Genomic DNA, 25,500 nt, shown 5'->3' on the forward strand with positions numbered 1-25,500 from the left:
GGGAGCAGTGAAGAGCCAGCGTGCTCAGCTTGGAGCTGGAGATGCATCGCTGGGTCACTTCTGGGGATGAGTGGGGGCTTTAGGTATGGGGTGTTACCATCCTGGAAGACCCACAAGAGCCGTAGAGTGCTCAGGCAGACTCCAATTCAGGAAAGCAGAGTAGTCACCAGAAGCCAAGGGAAAGCAGGCAAGGTAGGAGGGAGGTGCTGTTGACCTGCGCCAGGGTTTGAACTCACAAGGGCCTAGAGGACTTTAAATTTCATAATTAGAAGATCCCAACTAAGGAAGGTTGCCGTGTCTGTATAGATGGCAGACAAAATGGCTTTCAAAGCAAAGAGTATTACAGTGTTGGAAATCTCTACATGATGATAGAAAGAATGTTTCTAGAGATATATAATGGTTCTGAACATAGATTCACCTAAGAAACCTGGCCTTACAATGTGTAAAGCAGCTGTTACCAGAATTACCAACCTAGACAGACACATTAGCTTTAAAGTCCACCACTAAATTAGAAGGCATGGAAGTCCAGAGCAGTATAATAAACAAGCTTAATTGAATGGTTAAAGGTAGACCCTGCACCTGAGGCTAGAGAGTAGTGTAAACTGCACAAATTGAAGACCTTCCAGTCCACAAAACAAGTCTCAATCAATTAATACTGATTTTTCACCTTGGCGCATTTAAAACAGTAGCCAGTAATACAACAGGAAATACCTAGCAACAGGAAATCCTCTGCATCTGAAAATTTAAAAGCATACGTGGGTGCATGCTGGAAAACCATGAGGACTGGCTGGGCTCCTGGCCTCTTTCACCTGCCCTCCTCCCACTTTCTGTCCCGCTCCTCCTGCAGCTGTATTCTTGCTCTCCCTGTATGTTCAATTCAGTTATTTTGGCTACATATGACAAGTGAAAAAAATTTTAAAAAAACCAGCTTGAACAAAGTAGAATAACATCTCCCCCTCCCAAGCTGCCGTGTGCAGGTGAGTGGCCATGGCACTCAGAGACAGTGTCTTGCTGCTCTGCTCTGCTTTTTTTTTTTTTTTTTAATATTTATTTTTTAGTCGTAGTTGGACACGATACCTTTATTTATTTATTTCTATGTGGTGCTGAGGATCGGACCCAGGGCCTCGCACATGACAGGCGAGTGCTCTACCGCTGAGCCCCAGTCCCAGGCCTGCCGCTGGGCTGTTTTAATGTGCCACCTCAGAACAAAAGGGCAGCTAGTCTTCTGTGTATCATGTCACTGTCCCAGCCAGCAGGAAAGAGGAGTTGGTGAAGGATATCGTGTCCCCTCCCTGAAGGATTCTTCCTGAACATTGCACACATACCTCTACCTACATCTTGTGGGAGAACTGAATCACAGGACCATACCTGGCTGCAGAGGAGAGTGGACATGTGGCCACTTACTCCTGAGGCCATTGGCCCATTGGCCTAGCTAAAAATTCAGATTCTCTTCAAAGAAGAAGGTGTAAGTTTGTGAGGGAAGCCGGCACACTTGGTCCCATTGTTCTGTTAGCCATGCCCCAGTCCACCATTTGGGTTCCATGGACACATGTCATCTCCTCTGCCTAGACATTTCTTTCTCTGTCCCTGGTGGATGGGGACTTCTCCTAGGGACTCAGAGTCTGGATCTTGGGTGTGGTCCCTATGGCTAAGGTATGAAGGATAGCTTGCCTGCCATCTGTGGCCTGGTTGCTATGGCTTCGTCCTCCCCAGGGCCTTGTGGAGAGCCCTCCTGCCTGTTGCAGGGGGTGCTCTTTGGCTACTGTTGCTCTTTTTTTTTTTTTTCCTTCCAAGAAAATAAGTCTCATCTAAGAGAACAGAGACAGACAGACACACTCCTCTGGAGATCAGGGGGTCCAGAGCTGGTACCCAAGGGAGTGGGGGTGTCCTGCCTGTTTATAGAGTCTAGGTTTCCTTTCTTTTCTGGCCTAATGGCCAAAGGCAGGAGGAGAGCCACAGTGGGCCGTCCTCCCCTCCCCTGAGGCTGTTAGCAACAGGGTGATCCATGGGGAGTGGTATCTATCCATTTCCCTTTCTTTGATAATCAGCTATCTTTTGCCCCCTCTGATAAGGGAACCCTTACTGCTGTAGAGGAAACGGATGATGACCGCTCTGGCTGCTTCAGGCTGAGGGAGGTGACATGGCGAGCAGTTTGCATTTCCCTTTTAGGAATGTTTTGGGTCAGTCCAGGGGTCTGTGGTAAAAGTCTGGTTTGGAAAGAACAGGTTGTAGAGTCATCTGAGAAGTGGGTGCTTCTGTGAGAGGAAGAAATGACACGAGTACCAGAACGAGATTAATACAAAATAAATGAATGTGACAGTGATGGCAGTTGTGCCTCTGATCTGCGGGGGCTCCATGGCCTGCTCAGCCCAGCTCTATGCCTGGTGATGCTGTTCTTGGGCTCTTGGGGGTGCTCCTTCTCTGTGTGGGCAAGGAGCTCACACTCTGTTGGGGGAGCTGGATAGGCAACACGGCAGCTGCACCCCTGAGCCTGAAGACGGTGCTGGCAGAAGCGCATTGAGCACTAGACAGCTTCTTAGGAGGGGTCAGAGATGCTTCTGTAGGAGAGTAGCTGGCTGTGTGGCTTAGTGCCCAAGTCCACCCATCTTCAAAGTTTCTTTAAAGTGAGGAGGGGAAACGCGTGTGCTGTGACTGTGGACAGTAAAAGCAGGTGTGTGCCTGGCCTGGCCCATGGCACGTGCTCCGGGCACCACTTGGGCCTCTTCTGCTGCCTCTGTTGGCACTGTTTCCTGGAAATGGTTGTCTGCGCCGTACCTTGCCCTGCCCAGTGTCCCTTCTATCTTAGGGAATTCTGCCCTGAATGGCTGCCTGTCACAGCAGTGCTGTGGGGCTCTGCTCTATTCCTGGACTGTCCACGGGGGTGGTTTTTTATTCTTCCAGCCACCCCTGAGGGGGACACAGCATGAGCACGGGGCTGTTTCCCACCTGTTCAGATGAGTGGGCTGGTGTGCAGAGGTACAAGGCAGTGCCCAGGGGAGAAGCCAGCACTCCTGGCCACAAGCCTGCTCCCCTCTCCTCTGCCCATGGTGTTTGTACTCTCTCTCTCTCCAAGCCCTTCCCAGAGGGACGTGAGAATATTTTAATACATACTGTGAGACTTTCGCTTTTAAGATAAGTGTAAACAAAGAATGAAGATCACACTGGTGTGTCCTAGTGTGGGCCCTCCCTGGAGAGCTGGGGAGAGTGCACGTGCCCCATGCTCCAGCTTCCCTGCTGAGAAACATCATGACTCACCCTGGGATTGTCATGCAGAGAGGCCAACAGACAGGCAGATGGCCTGTGGCACAGTTGTGGTGCACAGCTCTCTGCGGTGGCTATCCTGGGAGTTTGGAGCTGCCTTGTGGTTCCCTCCCAGGGAAGGCTCCTTTTGGTCACGTCCCCTTTTGTTGATCATTTGGCTTTCACTGAAACACCTTGGTGAAGTGACCATCCTCCTCACAGGCAGCCTCTTCGGGTTAATCAGTTCTAGTCGAGAGTCTTCTCTCGCAGTCTTCCTTGTGGTTGAGTGCTCCTTGGGCTTGCCTTCCCCTCTGGAGCTGCTGAGCAGGGTAGAGGGGATTGGGGCTGCAGGGGCTTGCAGGAGCATGGGTGACTGCTGCTGGGGAGTGTGCGTGCAGCTGTGCAGAGACCCTGCAGACTCCTTACCGCACAGACAGGAGAGCAGGACTTGCTTTGGCTTGGGCCTGTTACTGCTGAGTGGGCAGGTGAGGGGTGAGCAGCCATTGTCATAAAGAAAGACTGTAGTTTCATCCTAGAATGTTAATGAAATAGGCAACTTTCCGTTAAAAACAAGTAAAAATCCTAGAAAAATATTTATAAACATTTTTATGATATCTCAAGGGAAAGGATGGGGTAAGTGGAAGTATACTTTTATAAAGTTCTTTTATGTGGAGTGGCGTAATATAACTATGACTTTAAAGATAAACTGAGGTCAGTCAAAGAGATACTATTTATAAACCCTGGAATGACCACTAGCAAAATAACACATAGTTGTAATATAAGATAAAATGGAGTACTGCAAAATATTGTTTTAATCCAAAAGAAGGCAGAAAGTGTAGGGGAGACAGAACACAGGACGTGATCATCAGAAACCGAAAGGAACATGATAGACTAAGTCCGATCACATTCAGTGATGTTAAATGTGAACGGCTAAACTCTTCAGTTGAATAACAGAGATTATCAGACTGAGTGGGCTAGAAGGACCCAACTCTCTGGTGTTTATTAGTGACCTCTTTACATATAGTGACCTGGGTAGAAAAAAGGATAGAGGAGAGATGTACCATGCAAATACCAATCAAAGGAAGGCTCGCTGCGTCAGTATCAGATGGAAGAGAGTTCAGGACACATTTTGCCTTTCTACCAGCATGGAATAAGGACTATTTTTAATGAAAAAGGTTCTGTTGACCCAGAAGACATGACTACCTGAATGTGAACACTTCAGTGATGTGACACACACACAGTGATGGGCAGGCTTGAAAGGAGTGGAGAAATCATAGTCAAACCAAACTAGAGATTTTTATTTTTCAGTCTCAGACATTACTGGGTTGAATAGACCAAAAAAAAAAAAAAAAAAAAAATCAGTAAAGATACATACGATTTAAATGAAATTATCATATAGCTTCCTCGATATTGTCAACATTTATAAAATAATACATTCATCAGTGGCAAATATCTGGTAACATTCGGAGTGCACAGTGATCAGCCACCAAGGTTGTCTATTTTCTGGACCATAAATAAAAATTTGAAGGGTTGAATTCATACAGAATGTGTTATTGAACCATAACATAATTAAGTTGGAAATCAGAAATACAGCTAATATCTTTAACTGATTGGATAATAAAATACAGCACACTTGAGTTTGTGAGGTGCAGCTAGGGCAGTGCCTGGAGAGCGAGGGCATGCCTTTAAAAGCCCATCTGTGGGAAGGAAAAAAAAAATTAAAATCAGTAATTTTAGCCTCTGCCTTCAGACAATGGGGATGAGGGAAGGCAATTCAACTTCAAGGAAGTAGAAGGAAGAAAATAAAAATGAAGTGGGTAGAGCCAGTAAAATAGAACCTGGGCAAGCAATAGAGGAAATCAGTAAGATCAAAAGATTAATAATCCTCAAGAACTCCAGCCTAGGCTGGTGAGCGAAAATGAAAATGTGTGTGTCTGTCTATGGGGTCCTAACACCACACACAAAAGGGACATCTCTGGACATCCTGCAGAAATTAAAAAGATAATATCATTAGCAGCTTCGTAAGAGCAGACTAAACAACTTGATGAGATGGCAGGTGGCATGAAGGATGCAGCAGGCGACCCTGCCCGAGGAGCAGCACGTCTGAAAAGAGACTCCTCATTAAGAACCTCTGACAAACGCAGCCGTGGGCCCAGGGACTGTCCTGGAGCACTCAGACACTGAGGAGGAACACCTCCGCTACACATCTCCTTCAGGACACACAGGAGGAAGGGACATTTTCCAGCTCTTTCTAGGAGTCTCCATAGTTCAGATCCCAAAAGGAGACAGGACATTGTAGGACAATTAGAAACCAATATCTGCTGCAAAAATCCTTGAAAACATTAGCAACTTGAATCAACTAACATGTAAAACGACAGAACATTGCCACAAGCTGGATTTACCCCACACATGCTAGGTTGAGTTAGCATTAAAAAATCAATCAGTATAATTGACCACATTAATAGAGCGAAGGAGAAAACCAGGCTATCACGTCAATAGATGCGGAAAAGGAATTTGACAAGATTCAGTCCCCACCCATGATAAAAACTCTCAGTAAACAAGGATAGACAGCAGTTCCACGGTTGAAACATCACCCGGAAGCCTTCCAACCTGCGTCACAGTGGTGGTGTTGTCACCGCTTCCTCCAAGGTGAGGAGGAGGTGGGAATGTTCACTCTCCTCACCTGGACTCGGGCTGTCCTGGAAGGCATACTCGGGCAATTGGGCATGAGAATGAAATAAAGTAAGGGGAAAGTTAACCTGTCTAGTTGATTGCCCAGTTAGAAAATCTTAAAGAAGCCCCACCCCACAAAAAAACCAACAACAATGCAGGATCCAAGGTTAATACACCAAACTCAGTGGTATTTCTGCATATTAGCAATGAACACTAGAAACTAATACCAGTAATAACTTCAAAAACCATAAAATTACGTAGGGAGAAATTTAACTGAGGCTACTCCAGGAAGGTGTCGGGACCGTGGCTGGGAGAGGTTGAAGCAGACCTGATCAGCGGTGAGGCGCCGTTTTGTAGAAACTGGCAAATTTATTCCAAAATTTATGTGGAGATGACATTTTGTGAAGGACATCAACTGGAGAACATGACCTTCTGATGTCAAGGCTTTCTGTGGAGCTGCCAGAACAAGAGTGGTATCAGCAGAAGGGTGATAATGGAATAATGAGGCAAAGTGACTCCAGAATAAGCAGGAGACTCACAGGGGGAGAGGATCATAGTACCTCTGTGACCAGGGACCGCCAGGCTATATGAAGCCTCCTATGGTTCAGTGCCCCATTCAAAACTGGGTCCAGGTTAATGCTTCCCAGCCCCAGGCGGTAAGTGGCTGGGGAGCTCTTGAGAAAGTGCCTAGTGTGCTCCCCAGCAGGAGGTTCAGAGTGGACCTCAGTGCAGCCACATGCCTGTCAGGATGACTGATAAGAGGGCAGCACCGAGTGTTCGCCAGGATCCAGGCACAGCCTTAGGTGGTGCCACTACATTGGAAAACTGGCTGTTCCCGAGGACAGGACCTCACTCCTCTGTGGCTTCACAGCTCCTTGCCTTGGTATTCAAACAGGAAATGAATGTTTACACACACACACACACACATCACACACACACACACACACACAGAGTCGTGCTGCATCATCTGTGTCAGCTGGCACTCAGAAACGTCTTTAACAGCAGAAGGATGGGTGGGCAAACTGCAGCGCTGCTTAGAAACCACGTGGGGAATCCCAGAGCAGCATGTCGACCCCCCAGAGCAGAGCAGAGCCGAGCACAGTGGGAAGCGCGCTGCACACTTCATGCGCGTGGCACCCGGGAACCGCAGGCCCAGTGCCCTGTGGTGGAGTCAGAGCAGGAGCCGCGCTCCCCGCAGTGGTGGCAGGAGCCCCTGGCAGGATAGGGATGTGGATTGCCCTGGTGTTCTTCTGACCAGACTCATCAAACAGCACACTTCACTCTATTTTAAATTATACATCAAAAAACAAAAAGGTAATAAAAATCCTTTAAAGTGCTGGCTGGAAATCCTTAGATGCCCGGGGGGTGGGGAATCAAAGCGAAAACCCAGTTAGTGGAACCCTGACGTCATATTTTTCAAATCCAGTGAACTTGAGCTTCCATGTTTGAGACCCTTCCAAGTACTCGAGACAGATAAGATGCCAAGTTTTTCCCAGATAGTGAGGCTCAGAGGAGACCCTCTGAACAAAGCCATTGGCCCCAAGGCCCCTGCGGGGGATGCTTGGTGGACTGCAAGGAACTCCGAGTGTGTCTGCAGGTAAGGAAGGACACTGCATCAGAGTGAAAAGCAGACTACCACCACATTTTACGGAGGCAGAGGGGTGGGAGTGTAAATGTGTGCATCAGCTTTGGAAAGGAGCTGAGCTTTGATTGGGTCGTTCCCTATGACACAGGTGTTCGCTCCATGCCGACATGTCCTCAGCACTGCCCTGGTCCACTCTGGACACCACTTGCAGCCATGTGAATGAATAGCAGTTGGAATTGAATACAGTTCTTTAGTCCTAGGTAGTGTGGACAGAGGTAGCATGGACAGATAAGTCATGGGGCATGGTTGAAGCAAGGAAAAGTAAGAGCAGTAGTCTGTAGCCACGTGGAGCAATGTGAGTGGCTTTCAGCAACATAATGCAGATTAAAGACCCTTCCTTAATACATATGTTATGCTTGCCTTATTTCAACTCAAAACCAGAAGAAAACCACAGGCACAGTCAGAAATTCAGGAAAACCATCCACAGCAGTTTAGCATCGAGCTTCCCTTGGAAGGATTGGGCCTCGTGGACAGGGCTGGCACAGGTTGACACCAGCCAGCCACTGCATCCTGAGCCATGGGTAGTAAAACCCTTACTCGTCCACCTTGGAAGGTTGCTAAAGCACCAACTGATGAATGAGAGGAAAGACTCTGGCAGCCTTTTGCTTTCCTTGCATTAGATAGCTGGATTTTGAAGACATGTAACTCCTTTGAGAAAAAATGCAGTTGTAAACGCAGAGAGAATGAGTGCGTGCTGTGTTGCTCTAAGGAAGGAAGGAATGGGTGGGGCAGTGCTCCCAGACAGGGTGGGAGCCAGCAGAGGGAACCTCGAAGTGGGTGGCCCTGCTGGCAACACCTGGGCCTGGTGTTTTGATGGATGGCCCTGCCTGGCAACAGCTGGACCCACCAATCCATCATAGCCTCACAAGGAGATCATAGACGTCCTGCCTCCTAACATAGTGAAATATGGAGAAGTCCGTCCTACGAAAGCATTAGTCTCAGATACACACCAGTCAATCTGAATCTGACCAGCCCCAGTCCAGAACCAGTTTCCAGCAAGTGCCAGAAACCGGGAAGCAGGTGGAACTCACTGTGGCAAGGATGGCAGCCAGCTTGGAGTGCAAACCTCCTTCAAGGCAAAAGACCAGTTCTCTACAAAAACCAAACAGGAAACAAGGGGCAAGGGAAGGCCTGAGAGGTGACTGCGCTGTGTGCCTCACCTGGAGCCTGAGCTAGATGGGGCAATGGGGAGCAGTTTCGATTCGGAGGCACCTAGATCCTCTGAAGGGAGCATGGTTGACCTTTTAGATGGGATCGTGGTCGTGTGCTGGCGTTCCTGGGAAGCATCTTTAGCTCTAGATGAAGCAGTCTCTGTGTGTGAGGTGATGCTGGGTTTGCTGCAGAACGATGCAGCAGCATGTGGGCAGAGGGCAACGTGGTAATGAACGAAACTGCTTCAGCCAGACGTCAGTCCTTCAGGATGCTGGGTGGGTGTGGGCGTCTTCCTCCTGTGCTGTCTGCACTGGGGGTTCTAAGAGGTCTGAACTGGACGCCATAGGCAGGTACGAACACTCGTGCCCGGAAGCCCGCTTGAGGAGTGCTTTGGAAGGAGCGAGGCCTACACAATATGTGGTGGTCACAGCAGTCGGGGGACAGGACCTGGAGCCCTCGGGCAGGCTGAGTGTTCTAAGTCCTCTTGTTCCAGGTATTGAGCTACAGCACAGTGTAAATTTAGCTCATAAGAAATTCTGCTCGCTGTTGTTCTATTTTCTCTAATTCTGGGAATTCCCCAGAGAATGACTATTAGGTGAACGTGGATTCCTTTTGTTCAAATTGGTTTCGAAGCCATACAAGTCCCATTAACAGCCTAATTTGTAAGGGGACAGGTCAGAGTGTTTGAGGCTGGTGGTCTGAGGCCCTCAAAGCTCAGTCCTCAGTGAGTCTTAGCAGTCAGGACAGTCAGTGTGAAGCACCAGTTGCGGACATCACTTGGAACTTTGGCAGCGCATTAATGAATTCACCATCTCGTGACCTTTGTCATTTTTGATTCCCTGCTGTTTGTAGAAGTGCTGCGCTGCACCCAGAGGGACCCAGGAGGAGGGTGGTCAGGGCCTCACTTCTGGAGCTTAGGCCAGCAAGTGGCTCTCCAACTTTGCCTCCTGAGAGTACCCTCCAAGGAGCTTGTGAAAAGCGAAGATTCCTGGGCACACCCCCAAGAGGCTCCAAGGGTGGTCAGGGGCCTCCAAGAGGCCAACAAATAAGGGTGTGCTGTACAAAAGACATCTGGTCACCCTGCCAGCCTCGACGCACAGAGCCAGGTGTGGAGGACTCCAGCCACAGGAGGCTCAGCCCCTGTCCCAAGGAGCTTGCAGTCAGTGAGCGTTTGAGATGCTTGGGTTTTTCTATCTCGGCGTCTTTCCAGGGTGCCACTGCTGTCCCTCCCACATGTTCTGTAGCTGAATAACTTTGGGAGATCCCAGTCAGTGATGTTGAAAACCCAACACGCTGGCCCAGGCAAATGCCCTTTGTTGTTTTGTTTAAGGAATGAGTGGCTCTGTCCCCTCTCTGGGTGGACACTACCTGAGAAGCTCACCTGGTGCCAGCAGCTAGAAGCCTCTGCTCCCTTGGCAACCACCTTGGTGGTTTCTGCAGGGATCATTTGCAGATGCCATGCCAGAGGCAGGGGGCGGTGCATGGGAGTGAGCAGCGCAGGGATCTGGAAGGCGTCCTGGGGGCAGTGGACTCCCTGCGGCTCTTTGCAGTGGTCCAGGTGCTTGGCAGGCTGCTGTAGCCTTTGCAGAGTGGCGCCTGGCAGCGCAGACCCCGGGGCCTAGACTGTTCAGCTCAGCTCTGCCATTTCCCGGTGGAGGAGACTGAAGTTCACTTGGGCTGATCTGTGCGTCGGGGACAATTTTCAGATGGGTGCTCCTGTGAAGCATGGGCACATCATCACTTCACCTTCCTTCAACCACCTGCTTTATGTGCAGGACCTTCTGCTGAGAGCTTGCACAGCCTCACCTCTGATTCTTTCTGGGACTGATACTGGAAGGAGGGTGCTGCTCTGTAGGGGGGCGGTCAGGGTAGGAGCCGTGGCCCAGCCTGTCTGGCTACAGCAGCTGCCCTTCCCACAGGAGCAGAAGGGCTTGACTGGGTGCCAGGTCTGGGTGAGGCATTGCATGGACACAGGAGCAGGGCCCAGAGAAGGGTCCCTCAGGAGTCCTGGAGAGGCCAACAAATAAGGGTGTGCTGTGCATTTGTGTCCTGCTGCGCCCTGGGGAGACACAGCCCCAGAGCCCAGCGTGGGAGCAGCACGGGGCACTGCAGCAGCCTTGAGCGTCCTGGCAACCTCACAGACACAGCGACAGGTGGGGCAGCTTCCCTGCCAGGAGGGCAGGAACTGTCCTGGGAGGGAGTAGGCGGGTGGCCCACTGTGGCGCCTACCTGTAGGCCTCCCAGGAGGGCTGCCTGAGGCGCCGCAGCCCTTCCCCAGAGCAGCAGCTTGCCTGCCCCCTCCCTGACCTGCTGCCCTTTCAGCTGAGTTGCCTCCACGGGGGAACCAAGGCTTTGAGTCATTAATTGGTGTGGTGTCATTCTTGCTTCAAAGGAAAAATAATCAGGGCCCACAGCAAGATCTTTTCCCTTTGAACTTGCCAGGAGTGTCCTTGGCAGAATTTTTAAAAATAGGTTTATTAGTTTTGGCAGGGCAGTGAAAGTACCTCTCACACTGCCCAGAGGCCCAGGGGTGGTGCAGTGTCTTTTAGACGTGCCAGTCATGGGTGGGTGATGTGCAGCTTAGGGACAGGGAGGGTGTGTCACAAGGGCAACTGAGCTGAGCTCAGCAGATTGCTCCCTCTCCCGGCACCTGTGCTGGCCCGTAGTCCAGCAGAGCTTGCTCGGCGCGTGAAGGTTGCGACTGAGCAGCGTTAAGGGCATCTCTGGTTTCATCTGCAAAGGAGACAGGCATTTGGCGGCAGTGTGGCCATGTGATGTGCACTTGTGATAGGAACTGCCTCCGCCAGGCGTCTTGGTGAGAGCCCTGGGATCCTTGCTGGGCCACAGGCGGTTGGCTTGGATTGCCTGCCTGGGGGACCACACAGCTGTCCTGAGACCCCTGTGGAAACTGACATGTAAATGAAGATCACCCTTCATGGTTGAGTCCATGCAAAAAATGGCTTTTTTGCATTTCAGGGTCAGCCTTTCCTGGCAGGGCCAGAAGTAGATCCCAGAGCAGGTGTACAGAGAGGCCTGGCGGAGCCCTTCCTTCAGACTCTCCGGGCTCCCAGAGTGTCCACTGGAGGAACTTGGGGGCCACTTCCCATTTTAGAGCCATAGGGATTTGGAGCTTCTCAGGCAGTGTTGATTTCTTATTAATTAATCGGATATTTAAAGGATCTAGAAACAAGCATTGCAGACAGTGTTCTTTGGAATGGCAGAGGGACCTTGATCTGAGCCATCAACTGTGATGGCGCATCATCATGTCAACGCAGTTTTGCCACCGTGCCCAGGTATTTGAGTAAACATTATTCTGGAAGTTTTGATGAGGGTGTTTTGGGGATAAGATGAACAGTGAAACCAGGGACTTTGCACAAAGCACATGGCCCTCCTTAGTGTAGGTGGGCCTTATCCTGTCACTCACGGCCTGTGTAGGCCAGAGACTCGCCTTCAGAAGAAAAAGGGAGTCTGCTGTGGAACTCGACCGCTGCTCTTCCGGGGCTCTAGCCTACAGCCTGTTCCACCAGATTTCGTTCTCACCAAGCCTCCACTTCCTCAAGACCAGTCTCACTCTGTCTCTCTTGTACACATGCACATGTACACCCACGCACACATGCACGCACACCTGTATGTCCTATCCTATTTCTTCGGAGAACTCTGACTGATACATTAACTGAATAATAAATATCCATTAAGAATTTAAAAAATTATTTCATGATTTCATGTTTTTCCTCTTGGGCCATGTGGTTTTAAGAGACTGGCTTCAGTTGGGCAGTGTTGATGCTTTGAGAGCAGTAGGCAGAGAACCCTGGGAGCAGGCGGCAGACCTCGGCAGCCGTCTTCTTTCCCGTTCTCTTCCCAAGGCTGCAGAGGCCAGAGTCAGCCCTGTGACTCACTGAATTTTATTGGATGTGACCTTTGTCATTTAACCAGCTGGGATGTTCTCAGACATGGATGGACACATGCCAATAACTGTCTGGCAGAAGATAATCTAGATGGGCACAGAGATAATAGATCAGTCACTTTGATGCTGGCTGGATGAGCACCAGGCCCACTTAGGCTTTGGAATCTGGCTGCGTAATGACATGTGATTTACAGTCCTCATTACTAGCCCATGCCCAGCCGTGGGCACGTTGGTGTGAATTGTAAAAGCACCGTGCTCTGCATTACTGGTGGGTAATTGTATCATGCAATGGCCTGGTGGTGAATATTTCAGAGAAAATCAAGCAAAGATTTTGCTTGCACAGCTGAAGTCAAGGTTCTTGAATCTGAGCAAAGGATAAGAAACAATTCCCGTCACTTGAATCCATCTACATAAATACATATACACGGGGAAATCCAATGCCACAAGGCAGTTCGTCTTGGTTTTTTTTTATTGTAGGTGCCAAAATTTATTTGGGAAATTTAATGATGTAATTAAAAATTGTTCCTTTTACCATAATTTCTCTACCATAAAAAATAGAAGGAAACTTGTTTCTTTGCTGATGTCCTGTTTTTACAGAGCACATGTCATATGTAAGTGACTTGCGTTTAGTAAATCTGTGGTCATTTTTAATTTGTGCTTTGTCATAGGGAAAACTAGGTCCACTGCAGAACCCAGTGTGCCGTGAGGCCTTAGGGTTGGCCAGTCACTGATGGGGAGGAATAGCTCTTTCCCCGGATGGTCATTCTTTTGTGCTTCTCTCAAAAACCCGACAGATGCTGGCAGTTCCTCAGAGGGCAGACCCACAGTCCCCCGGTACAGAACTGAAGGAGGAATGTCTGCCCACCATGCTGGGTGCCAGGCAGAAGGGCTGGGCAGGGCTGGCCTGAGGGCATGGCGGCCAGCTCTCATGATATCAGGGGGCAGGTGGACCTGCCCTGCTCTGGAGCCTTGTCCTGTGGCCCGAGAGCCTGGACCACATAGATTAGTGGGCCCTTCAAATGGAAGATCTGATGGTGACTAGAAAAGACCATTTCCAATTAGTCCTTTGTCTTTTCTGTTAATTATGAAAAATTTTAAGTACACAGAAAAGTGTAGATAACAATGTAATGAGAACCTGCCTACTGACTACCCAGCACTGGCACGTCTGAAAACTTTTATCAGTGTTGCTTCAGGTCTTTGGTTTATTTCTTATTTAGAAATTAAATTTTACATATACCATTGAAAGCTTTTCTTTCCTCTTCAGAGATAAATATGTTGAATTTGGTTTATATTATTTTTAAACATGGATTAGTGTATTTGCCATATCCATATCCATAAGCAAATGTAGTATCATAATGGATCCACATTCTAAAACTTTTTAAAAATTACATCATACTTAAATATTCTCTTTTGCAATGCTTTATTTAATTCAACTTTATATTTTTCATATTCAGTTGATGACTAGAGCTGTGTTTCGTTTATCTGCACACTGTTAGTTATACTGTCTGAACCTGCTGTACTTTATCCATTCTCCTGTTGAAAGGCATTCATGTTGCTCCCGACTATTTTGCAGTTACACACAGTGCTCAGTGTGCTTTGTGCACGTCTCCCTGTGCTGCAGTGTGGGGTGTGTTAAAGTGGCTTTTCTGCTTGTACACTGTTGGGGCAAGTGTAAACTGGCACAGCTATTATGAAAAACAGTCTGTAGGTTGTTTCTCAAAAATTAAAAATTAGATCTGCCGCATGATCTAGCAATCTCTGAGAGAAGTGGAATCAATATCTGTAAGAGGTACCTGCACTCCCTTGTTCACTGTGATATTATTTGTGAGAGCTGAGATACATACAAAATCTACGTGCCTGTTGATGTGTAAATGCATGGAGAAATGTGATAAGTACTCATCTATATTAATTATGTAATATCTAACAATATATGCATTATGCAGTATTTATGATACATGATGTTTAGGTATGAATATTAATTGACCTTAAAAAGGAATGAAATTCTGTCATTGGCCACAACATGGATGAATCTGGAGGATATTGTACCAGGTGAAATAAGCCAGGCACAGAGGACCGCTACTGCAGGGTTTCACTTATATGTGGAAATCCAAGAGTTGAACTCACAGAACTTTTGGCATGGTGGTTGTCGGGGGCTGTGGATTAGGGGATGGAGAGATGTTAGTCGAGGGGGACAAAGTTTTGTTTACACAGGGTGACTAAGCTCTAGAGATGGGACAGCCCTGGGACTGTAGTTAAAATTCTGTGTGGTAGGGTGGAAATTGCTAAGATGAATTTCATGAATCTTAGGTGTTTTGGTCACACATGCAGGTAACTATGTGAGGTGTGGAGGTGCTAATGAACTTGACTGTGGGGCCTGTTTACCACACACATGTGCTCAAAACACCCCATTGTGCACTTTGAATGTGTGGTTTCTACTTTCCAGTAATCCCCCTGTGAGGTTGAAAAGTACAGAAAAACTCAAATTTAAGGAGAACATGTTACTAGAATTATAGGAACTGTCTTTTAAAGGAAAATCTTATAAATACACTTACATTGTGAAGCTGTCTCTTGGCTATTTTATTCTACCTGAAAATTCTTACCAGCAGGTAAGAATGTTCTAAAGCAAATTCCTGCTCCTCTCTCAGGGAGTTACAGTGCCCAGGTGGATGCAGAGGAGAAAGTTGAGCCCTCAGGAAGTCAGGAGTCCTGACGCCTGCTTGGTACTGTGCAGGGTGTGGCCCTGGCCTCTTGGGACTTCAGAGGACGGCTGGGAAGAAGAGCCTTGCAGAGAGGGAAGGGACTGCACCAGGTCTCATGGTCTCATTTCTGAGGATATTGGGAGGTGTTGGAGGAGTAGGACAGCGCTGAGGTCCATGGGTGGAGGAGGCGGGGAGGCAGCGGAGGGGACGAGAGTGTGGTAGTAGAGTGACCCGAGCAGGGCAGAGGAGCAAGATGCAGCATCACCTCTGCTTCATAGAAATGGGAAGACGGACGCAAGACGGCAAGTTGTCCTGTGGGTCTCTGCTCCAGGGCCACTGCTCATGTGGCTCAGTTGTGCACTGCACCCCGGGGTCTGCCTTCACAGAGACCTGAAGTGGGACCCCGTGAGCCACCACGGGCTCTGCACCTGTGTCCTCATCTGTAGGAAGAAGCAACTTGAGACCCCAACCCCAGGGCCTTTCCCGCGGGGCATTTGGAATGGGCTGTGAATCAAGAGGACAGTGAGCGCTGCGGAGCTGGAGGGGACGCTTGGGGCTGAGGGGGCAGGAGCGCAAGCCCTGGGATGGAGGGCAGCAGAAGGATGGTGGGTGGGACCACACAGCAGAGGGGCTGGAACCCAGCTGGTGGCTCCAAGGCTCACTCCTGGCCCCTCCCTGCTGTTGTAGGCTGGCCTTGGCTGGCCCGTGTGCCCCCTGTGCTCCAGCCTCGGAGCCGGCGCCCTTCCCTGATTTGCACGTTGCTGTGCCTCTGCCAGAGCAGACCTCTTCAAGGCGGGTGCAGGATGATGGCTTCGTCTCTGGGTAGACAGCAGGAGCATTAGCTAAATTAGCTCTGGGCTTCTGTAAGACAGGGTATGAGCCTGCCAGGATCTGCTTAAAAGAGTCCTATTTGTCTTCTTTCCCGAAGCTCAGAAAACATCACCCGGATTTGGCCAGTGCTCTCGGGAGTGCTTGGGCCTTGTGATGCGGTCTGGCCCAGCAGACTTACTGTCACGGAGTCTGTCTGAGCTGCTTTTTCTTAATTAGTGACTAAGGCAGGGTGGTTCTGAAATAACCTGGAACAAAACTTGCCAAAATGTTCTCTTTTGTTGTATTAATCAGAACCACATTCATCACCCATCACTGTCTTGAAGAAGATGCTCTCGAACTGCTGGCTGAGGAGTTGCTTCCTCTGCAGCCTGGCAAAGCAGGGAGCCTGGAGCTGCGCCCCACCCCCGCAGCCTGCAGGCCAAAACCAGGGCAGAGGACAGGCATGGGGGATTGCCTCCCTTGGGCTGGTGGACCCTGGGCCTCCAGAGCCTGTCTGCCCGGTCCTGACTAGGCCTGGCCTTTACTCTCCTCTCCACACCTCTGCCCAGTGCCAGCCCAGGGGAGCCTTTGGGCCTCAGGGCCCAAATGCTCCAGTCCTGGCCTGTGGAATGAGGTGGCCAGAGTCCCCAGGGAAAGGGAGATAGGACCAGGGTCCTCCAGGATAGGGGCAAGCCTGGTTCTGAAGCCCTTAGACTTTGGGGTTTGGCCGTGTCCTTGGGGCTTTTCCAGCTATCGGTGCAGATGGCGGTGCCCTGGGGCAGCTTGGGAGAGCTGATTAGTCAGGATGAGCCTTGAATGCCCTGAGGGTAACTGAGGGCTGACCTTTCCTGGGGGCCAACCCCTGGGCCAGAGAAGCCTGGACCGTGGCAGCTCTGTACTGCCCAGTTTGCCGCACCGTGACCACTGCGGTCCCGAAGCCATCCTTTCTCCAGTGATGTCCTGAAAACCAGCTGGCGAAGCAGCTGAGCACCCCACCCCAATCTGGAAAGTTCTACGTACAGGATGGTGTTTTCCCATTGGGTCTCCTTGGATTTCTGCTGGAAGAAGGGAGAGGGTTCGGTTTTGCAGGTGATGAGCTCAAAGCTTGTCCGGAGCTTGGAGGAGGAAGCTCGCCCTGCTCCCCACATCGGCTGGGAACTTGCCCTGCTCGACAGACCCCAGGTCAGCCAGAGAGTTTTTCTAAGTGGCCTTTCCAGCTCTCTGGCTCCCTCCTTGCCCTCCCCATCTAGTCTGGAGTCTTGGGAACCGGGAAGAAGTTGATTTGCAGGTCAGGCCTGCTGGCATGGGGGTGCTTCCAAAGGAGCAGGGAGCCAGGAGCAGAAGGCCTGCCAGGTCCAGAGCTTCCCAGAGCCTGCCCTCCCAGCTGGGTGCTGTGCTGGAGTGGCCCTGGGCTGTGCTTTTCTGCAGGTTGGAACTGGGCTTGACAATGTCCTTCCGGCAGCCCCCAGGGGCCTCACAGAGTCAAAGCCTATTCTAGGGGAGAGAAGGGCTCTGGCGGGACTTGGAAGTGAGTTGACTTGTCCTGAGCGATCACAGGCCCTGGGCTGAGTAGGGCGGCAAGGACTGGCCTTTGGTATATAGCTGCTGCCCACCCCCTGCCCCCTGTTCATATACCTTGCCTGGGATATGACATGAATTGTCTTGAGTTGAGCTCCATTAAAGCAGAAGCCCCCTTTCCATCTATGCTGGGATTTTCTTTTTCTTTATCAAATTGCTATTAGAATGTAACTTCCTAAGCCACTGAAGACAAATAATCCACTTAAACTCAATCCCCCCTCCCCATGGCATCTGTGGGCTAAAGAATCTAAGGCCCAGCTGCATCCAGCGAGGTTGGCAGAGGGCTGGCCCGGGGCTGGCCTGGGCACTGGCTGGTTAAACAAAAGGCTGCTAAGCAAACCAAGAGTGGAAGCTGGATTCTGCAGAGAAGGGTTGTGGAACACCTGGTGCCCTGGAGACCTTTCCCTCTCAGAGTCTGAGATGCTCGTTACTGCTCTTGTGTTTCTTAGGGCTGGCTCCCCGGGGCCTTAAGGGTCTTCGTGCTGTTCAAGTCACCTTCAATATTTAAAAGGAAAAACGTGTTTCTTTAGATGTGTTCAGGTTCTCCCTGTCCAGCATCCATTACTGCCGCCTGCCAGTCCCCAGACGCAGGCTGTGAATGAGTGGATTTGCGGAAGCATGTGATTTTATTCCATCTCTAATCCTGCCATTGGACTTGGGGCAGGGATTGCAAAGGAGGGGTCACAGAGACCAGTGGGAGATTGGACATGAGACCATTGACAGTGACACTGAGGGAGTCATGGATACAGCAGCAGAGACTGCCAGGGCCCTTGGACAGAAGTGGCAGGACAGCCACTGAGGGCAGAGAGGGGACTTGGCTGGCCCAGAAGCTCAGGGGCTCTTCCCTGTGGGGCCGCAGCCCTGTCAGGGCCAGTGGTGGCTGGAAAGGAGCTGGCATATGGCAGCATGAGAGGGTGGGAGGCTGGCGGGACACAGCGGAAGCCAGCATGCCCAGGCATTCCATCCCAGGAGGGAGTTCCTCCTTCATCTAAAAGGCAGTGGTGCCGTGAGATAGGAGCACGGGTCACTCTTCTGGTGAGGGAGACACTAACCATCTCAGTTGTGATAGTCTTTTACATATGGCAAAACTTATCACTTACAGACTCTAAATGTGTGAAGTTTGTTGTATGCCACACTTCAGTAAATCTGTTTAAAATAAGTTAGCCAGCAAAAACTTATATGTAATTTCGGTCACACTAGACACCTGCTCGGTGTCCCCCACACCCCAAAGACTTCAAAGCAGAAGTGTTGTTTGAGATAAAGGTGGTCATATTTATTGACATTGGTGTTGTTCAGAACACCAGGAAGGTAAAATAGTGTTGCATGTGTATGTACCCAGTGACATAGCTTCCACATAGGTGAGTAGAGTGTCTCTGACCCGCCTCTCAGTTACTGATAGATCAAAGCAGTTGAAGAACCAGTGAGGATTCACAGGAGAGTTTAACTCTGTGAACCTGCTCTGATGCCTTGGTGCTGGCTGGTTGAACAAAAGGCTGTTGGAATGTCTCCATGAATCCCAGAATGCACACTGTGACACACCCGGGGGCAGCAGGCAGGTGTGGGCCACTGCTGTGTCCCAGGCATTATCCTGAGTGCTTTCACTGTCTGTTTAATCTTCTCAATATTACAAATGAGGAAACTGAGACACAGGCCAGGCATGGTGTCACAGGTGACAGTAAGTGACAGCCAGGACCTGGGCGCCAGGGTTTGTGTTCTTGGTCTCCAAAGATGCTCCCTCCTGGGCGTTTGTGAACTCAGTCACATTCTACTCCAGAAACCCAGGCTCATCCACCTGAAGGGACAGAACCACTCAAAGTTACAAACCCCTCACCCAGCCGAAGCTGAAGGGCAAAACAGAACCAGCTGATTCTGTGTGTAGATTTGTAAAAACACAGTGGTAGAGTAAGCTGTGGTCCCAACAAGGCAGTCACAGAGTTCAGAACCTCCCTAGAGGTCAGGCAGACTGGACTCCTGGAGACCGTGGAGGGCAGCCCCAGGGGGACCTCAGAAGGAGGCGGAGGCCTGCGGTCCCACCTCAAGGAGGCTGAGGCAGGAGGGGTGAACCAAGCCCACCCCCTGTAGCCAAGCAAAACCCGTCTCAAAACTTAAGAAAGAGCTGAGGATAGAGCACATGTGAAGGCCCCGGCGGGTTCCATCCCTAGTACAAAAAAAAAAAAAAAAAAAGGTTGGCCTGTTTGCCATTTACACCACAAGGAAAGGCAAACACTAATGTTCTAAGAACAAGAACTGATAAAACAACAGAAACGACTCACTTTTGTGTGTTTAAAGTATCCATAATAAAGAAAGGAGAAAATCAGTAGCAGCAAAGAAACAATAAAGATAGCAGCAAAAACTAATGAAAAACTGAAGCTGCTCCTCAGAATCAAAAGTTGATTATTTTAAAAGACTGATGAAGTCAAACCTCTAGGTGATTAATAACTATGAGGAAGAAAGTACTTTGGCACAAAAAAAGTGGTATTAAGAATTGCAAGTAGGATAATGTTGCAAATGAAGCAGGGGATTTAAAGAAAAATAGAGTTTTATGAAAAAAATTGAAAATTTGGATGACAAATTCCTGGAAAAAATAAATTTGCCCCCAGCTTTGAGAAAGTCTGAATTGTTTTATAATTATAGGAAACAAATAAATTGAGGTAATACCCGGAGAGTAGATGATGGGGAGGGGGCAGGGCGAGGGGAGGAATAAGGAGGTGCTGGCTGAGTGGCTTCCGTGTGTAGATTCCGTGTACAGTCACGTCAGGATGAGCCCCACTGTCTGTAAGTGTAATGCACTAGAAAACATCCAGTAAAAATGAGAAATGAAATCAGGAGTGAAAGACTTTCCACAAAGCAGCAGGCCCTGCCTGTTTTGCCAGAGCATCCAGCCAACACTCAGAGGACCCATGTCCGTGCAGACTGTGCCTGCCCAGGAATGGAAGAGGAAGGCAGGCTTACCCTGCTCTTAAACCTGAGAACAGCCTCGGAAATGCAAGTGGAGGCCAGTCTTGCACATAGGAACATAGGACTCCTGCGTGGTGCGCAGCACGCTGGGCCTAGTCATGAAAGCGCCGCACACTGAGCCCAAGTCAGGTTCTTGCCGGCAGACGAGGTGGGCACAGCTTGGAGGAGAGCAGGATACTGTGGTAGGAGCACAGGTTGCTGGGAGTCACTGGACCCTGTTCCGTAACTGTCCCATGAGCTCTAGGGAGTGAGGAATGGGAGGGGACTTTCTGACCTACAAAGTCCTGGGAATGCACTGTCTGTGGAGAGCGGCTTCCGGCTCCTTCCAGGATCAGGAAGTGGAGGCAGGAGTGTTGCCCAGTGTGTCTGTCCAGTGCGCCGAGAGGCAAACACTCCACTCCTGCCTTAGTGGCCAACACTGGTCAGCTCTCCTGCCTCCCACCACCTCCACGTCACTCACCTCCACGTCACCTCCCAGTGTCCACCCTCATCAGCCCTTCTGCAGCATGGACCACTCCATCGACTGTCCCTTTGCTCCCTGGCTACTCCTTAGGTCTTTTAGTCATCAGCATTTATTTCTGGCCAGGACCAATGGCCAGTCTCATACTCATGTCCTAGGGCCACCTGCCACCTCCACTTATAGATCCAGCAGGTATCTTGAACTTGGCATGTCACAGAAGAAGTCATGACCTTCTCAACCAATTGCTGCCTGCAAACTCCCGCAACCTTTCTTCATCTCAGGGAGTGTTGTCCTTGATCCTCTTTCCCTTGCACCCATACATGCCTCCTGTTGGCTCAGCCTTCAGCCCACATCTGGAGTCTGACCTCTTCCCACAAGCCTCTTGCCCTGCTTGGCCCACATCTCTAACACCAGTCGGTTTCTTAATGGCCATGCCTCTACCCATCCCTTGACTGTGCCTTTCCTCACCCTGCCCTCTGCCCTGTCTGTTCCCAGTGGGAGACCCAGTGGGATCCTTGCCCTGCCCAGAGCTCCCAGGCTCCCAGGAGCAGGCAGTGGCCAGAGTCCTGGGGAACCTAGCCTAGTCTCCCTTCCCAGCCAGCCTCAGCTTCTGCTTCACACCTGCGCCCTGTGCCCTGTTGGTTTCTGGAGTCTCAGGTGATCTCTGGCCCCAGGGTCTTTGTTACATCTACCTGGAACACCCTGCCCCGCGTCTGTAGGACTTACCTTCTCTGGTCTTCACCTAAGTGTCTGACCACCATGTTGGAATCACAGCCCCCAAACGCACACAGACACCTGCTATTTTCTATCCCCTATCTTGTTCCAAAGCATGTCCCCATCTTAAGTGCCATGTGTTTTGTTTATATTAACTTAATGAACTGGTGAGAACATTTGTGTAGGAACCAGGTGGCATGGCAGAATGGTGACGGCGGCACCCTGGGGACTGGTGTCTCGGGCACCCCAGCCTCAGCAGTCAGCAGAGGGCACTTTGTGGTAGCACTGGGTAAGGGATGGGGGCATCCTGCTGGGAGGGCCGCTGGGGCTCTGGGTGGGTCTCCAGGAGGCCAGTGGTCCGGGTTTCAGGAGGCGAGTAGAGAAAGAAGGCAGAGGGAAGGAAAGGTGGGCCTGGCACAGAGAGGGGGTGTGAGGCACCCTCCTGGCCCAGCCTTATCCCAGCTCCTTGCTCTGTTAGCACCCAGTAGAACCAGGCCCTGGGCCAGGCTCTTGGTGTGCTTGCCCTGCAAATCCCCGGGCCCACCTGGCCAGCCTCTCGGCTTCTCGGCTGGTTTCCTCCTTGAGATGGAAGATGCCTTCCTCTCAGTCGTCGCAGGGGCGGATTCCGCGCCTGGTTGGAGTGAGCGCTGGCTGGGTGTGCCCTTGATCCTCGCTGGCTGTCATCTGTGCTGGGAGAAGATGAGCAGCTGTTTCTGACGTAGCCTACAGCCTGGTCTGCTCGTCCCATCCTATTTATCAGGCTGCTGGTACGTAAAGAGAAAATGGTGTTTATTTTAATGAGTCACAAATTTTGAAATTAAGTCATTAAGTAAAAGTGAGCAGGTTGACGCCCACTTTGGTTTTCCTTGAACCTGACTGGATGAGCCCCATCACGAAGACAGTGCCGCGGCTGGGCTGATGGCTCACACATTAAATCTCTCTCCCGCTTGTTTTTTCTTTTAGTCTGAACCCGAGGGCTTTTCTCATTTCCACTTGTACGTTTGTGCTGCTTTTCTCGTGAGATGGAGGAAAGAAATACTAGAAGAAAGAGATTTTCAAGTAAGTAAACATTTTTTTAGAAGCACCCACGTTTGATTTTCTGCAGGGAGAGAGTTTTATTAGTTTTGGTTCTGGGGTGATCTGTGGAGGAGCCGTGAGGAGTGCTGGTCATATCCCCGCTGGCCTCCTGCTGCCGGGAAGCTCATTCTGGGGAGGGCACAGAGTTGGTGGCACAGTGCGGGCCATGGCAGGTAAACTCGCCAGCTCCCTGAGTTGTAAAGAGTGTAATAAGCTCCCACAGAGCCAGCACATGCCCTCAGCAGTGTGACCCTGGACGGTGGCAGTGTGACCCTGGAAGAACTCTCCTCACTGTGCCTGGACTGTGGTGCTTAAGGGGTGGTGCCTGATGAGAAGCCATGTGCCTGGGTTTCTGTCGGGCCAGACCTCCTGGTAGCTGTGCACCTTGGGACAGGTCTGAGTCTCTCTGAGCCAGCTCCTTTGTGATTTAGCAGGAGAGCTGTACTCTAACCCACTTATCAGGGGATTCGTCGAGCATGTGTCTTATTCAGCTTTTTCGCTGCTGTGACTGAAGGATCTGACCAGCACACTGTAGGGGGGAAAGGTCTATTCGAGGGGTCGCGGTTTCAGAGGTCTTAGTCCAGAGAAGGCCGGCTCCAGTCCTCGGGGCTCGAGGTGAGGCTGGACATCATGGCGGGAGAGGGTGGCGGAGGACAGCAGCTCACATCACGGTGCTCAGGAAGCAGAGAGACTCCAGCGCCAGGTGCAAAATATCACCCCACAGCCACGCCCCCAGTGACCACTTCTTCCAGCCACAGCCCCTGCCTCCAGAGACCACCCAGGTCATCCCATCCGGGATTAATTTACTGATTGGGTTAAGACTCTCACAATCCAATCATTTCTCCTCTGAACCTTCTTGCATGTCTCCCACGTGAGCTTTTGGGGGACACCTCATAACCAGACCATAACACTGTGCATCTGCCAGGCACTGTGCCCCACCCAGGGGATGTCACATGGACTGAGTCCCCAGCCCCTGGTGCACCCCCAATAACTCTTCTAAATGGTGGTCCAAAAAGCATGGGGGTGGTTGGCCACTGGGGGTTGACAGCCACCAATACCTGAGGTACAGACAGAAGTCTGCCCATTACCTACCCAGAGCAGGCCCAGTGCCCGTATCCTGGACAGGGGTGGGACCAGGGGTGCAGCAAAGAGGACACTGCCAGTATTGGGACTGAACCCCACACTGATGTGCCAGGTTCACTCTCCACCTCACTCTGAGCCCCCCATCTCATAGGTGGTAGGACAGGCTAGGTTACCCCACAGTCCCCTTGCCCCACTATGGTGACTTGAGACAGCTTCCTGGCCTGCTTGTTCTGCAGCCCTGTGCTTGTGAGACAGCTCCAAGCATCCCTGCCGCCCGCTGCCCTCTGAGGGCTGTGGTGAGTCATGGACATTCCCCTGCACTGCCTCCTGCTTCTAGGCCAGACGCCAGGAGGGGCTAGACAGGCGAGGCCTCTGTGGGGCCAGAAGTTGCCAACAGGGCCCCAGCCAGGCAGATCGGGCCCAGCCTGCCCACGAGTCCCAAGTGCTCCCTGGGGGGAGGAGGAGTAAGGTTATCTCCAGCCCAGCTGCTTCCCTCTTGTTAGCGTGGGCTCAGTTGTGTCACTGGGGGCACTGGAGCCAGCCTCAGCCAGCCACTGCTCCTGCGTTGCCCCATGCGGCCTCCAGCACGTAGAGGTGTGAACGCGCGCACAGGCCAGCATGCCTGCCGTGTCGGGTGTGCAGGGCTGCTGGGTCAGGGCCTCTGGGCCACCTGCTCCTCTCCTACCTCTACACTCCAGAGCCTAGAAGCCTAAGAGAGGCTGTGACTTCCCTGCCACCAAAGAAGGCAGAATAAATGCTGGTAATGTACCTCCGTCTCCTCATATGCCCACTGCTTCCTTCTCCTGCAGAAAGCACTCTGATCTCCAGGGGTACTGGCGAGCAGGGCTGCCTGTGAAGGCCACTGACCAGCTGGCCTGCTTATTGAAGGGCGAGGGGCCCAGCCTCCCTGGGCACAGTGGCTGCTCTCAGTGTGACCGTGGCCAGTGTGGGAGACGTGCATTCCTGTGCCCCAGCTGGCTCCCAGAGGTCTCCTGGAGAACTTGTTCCAGATCCAGTTGCCTCCTGCCCCCAAGAGTCAGGGTTCAGGACTGACCTGGCCACTTAGTGTTCCTGCCATCAGTGTGTGGCTTCACCAGGTGGGAAATAGCATTCCCAGAAGCCACCTCGAGGGACTGACCACACTGGGGTTGGGGATGGTAGGAGACGCCTGCGGTGCACTGTCTGGAGCTGGGCTGCATGCTGCGGCACCCAGAGCCTCTGGAGCCCACTCTGGACTGGCCCTGGGCTGCACGTGTGTGAGACGTGCCGCAGCCTGGAATGATGTTCTCATTCTAGTGAAGAGTGAGAGGTTAGGTTCTCTGGTTGCTCCCCAGCAGGGCCATCCCACAAGGTGGCTCAAGGCAGACCAGGTGCACACTGGCCGTGGGCATTTCCAGGCACCTTTGTTCTTGCTTATTCTTTATTCTTGCAGAGACGTGTTATATATGTGCCCTGGGGGCCAAATTCATCATGAGAGCCCCTCATGGTGGAGGGCCAAATGTAGGAA

General features: G+C 51.0%; 1 protein-coding gene across 3 annotated transcripts in view; it reads left to right on the forward strand.

The window, feature by feature from the left end:
- Tbc1d22a (TBC1 domain family member 22A) overlaps window positions 1–25,500 on the forward strand; it is a 311,077-nt gene that overhangs the window by 249,664 nt on the left and 35,913 nt on the right. Inside the window, exon 12 of one of the 3 annotated variants that reach the window (XM_046429242.2) lies at window positions 22,797–22,892. The exons of the other annotated variants lie outside the window; for them this stretch is intronic. Within the exon in view, the coding sequence (XP_046285198.1) occupies window positions 22,797–22,892 (96 nt within the window). The remainder of the gene's footprint in view (window positions 1–22,796; window positions 22,893–25,500) is intronic. 3 annotated transcript variants of the gene reach the window in all.

This window comes from Marmota monax, unplaced genomic scaffold, assembly GCF_021218885.2.
Source record: "Marmota monax isolate L192 unplaced genomic scaffold, Marmota_monax_Labrador192_F-V1.1 WCK01_AAM20220418_F8-fsc00051, whole genome shotgun sequence".
Lineage (NCBI taxonomy): Eukaryota > Metazoa > Chordata > Mammalia > Rodentia > Sciuridae > Marmota > Marmota monax.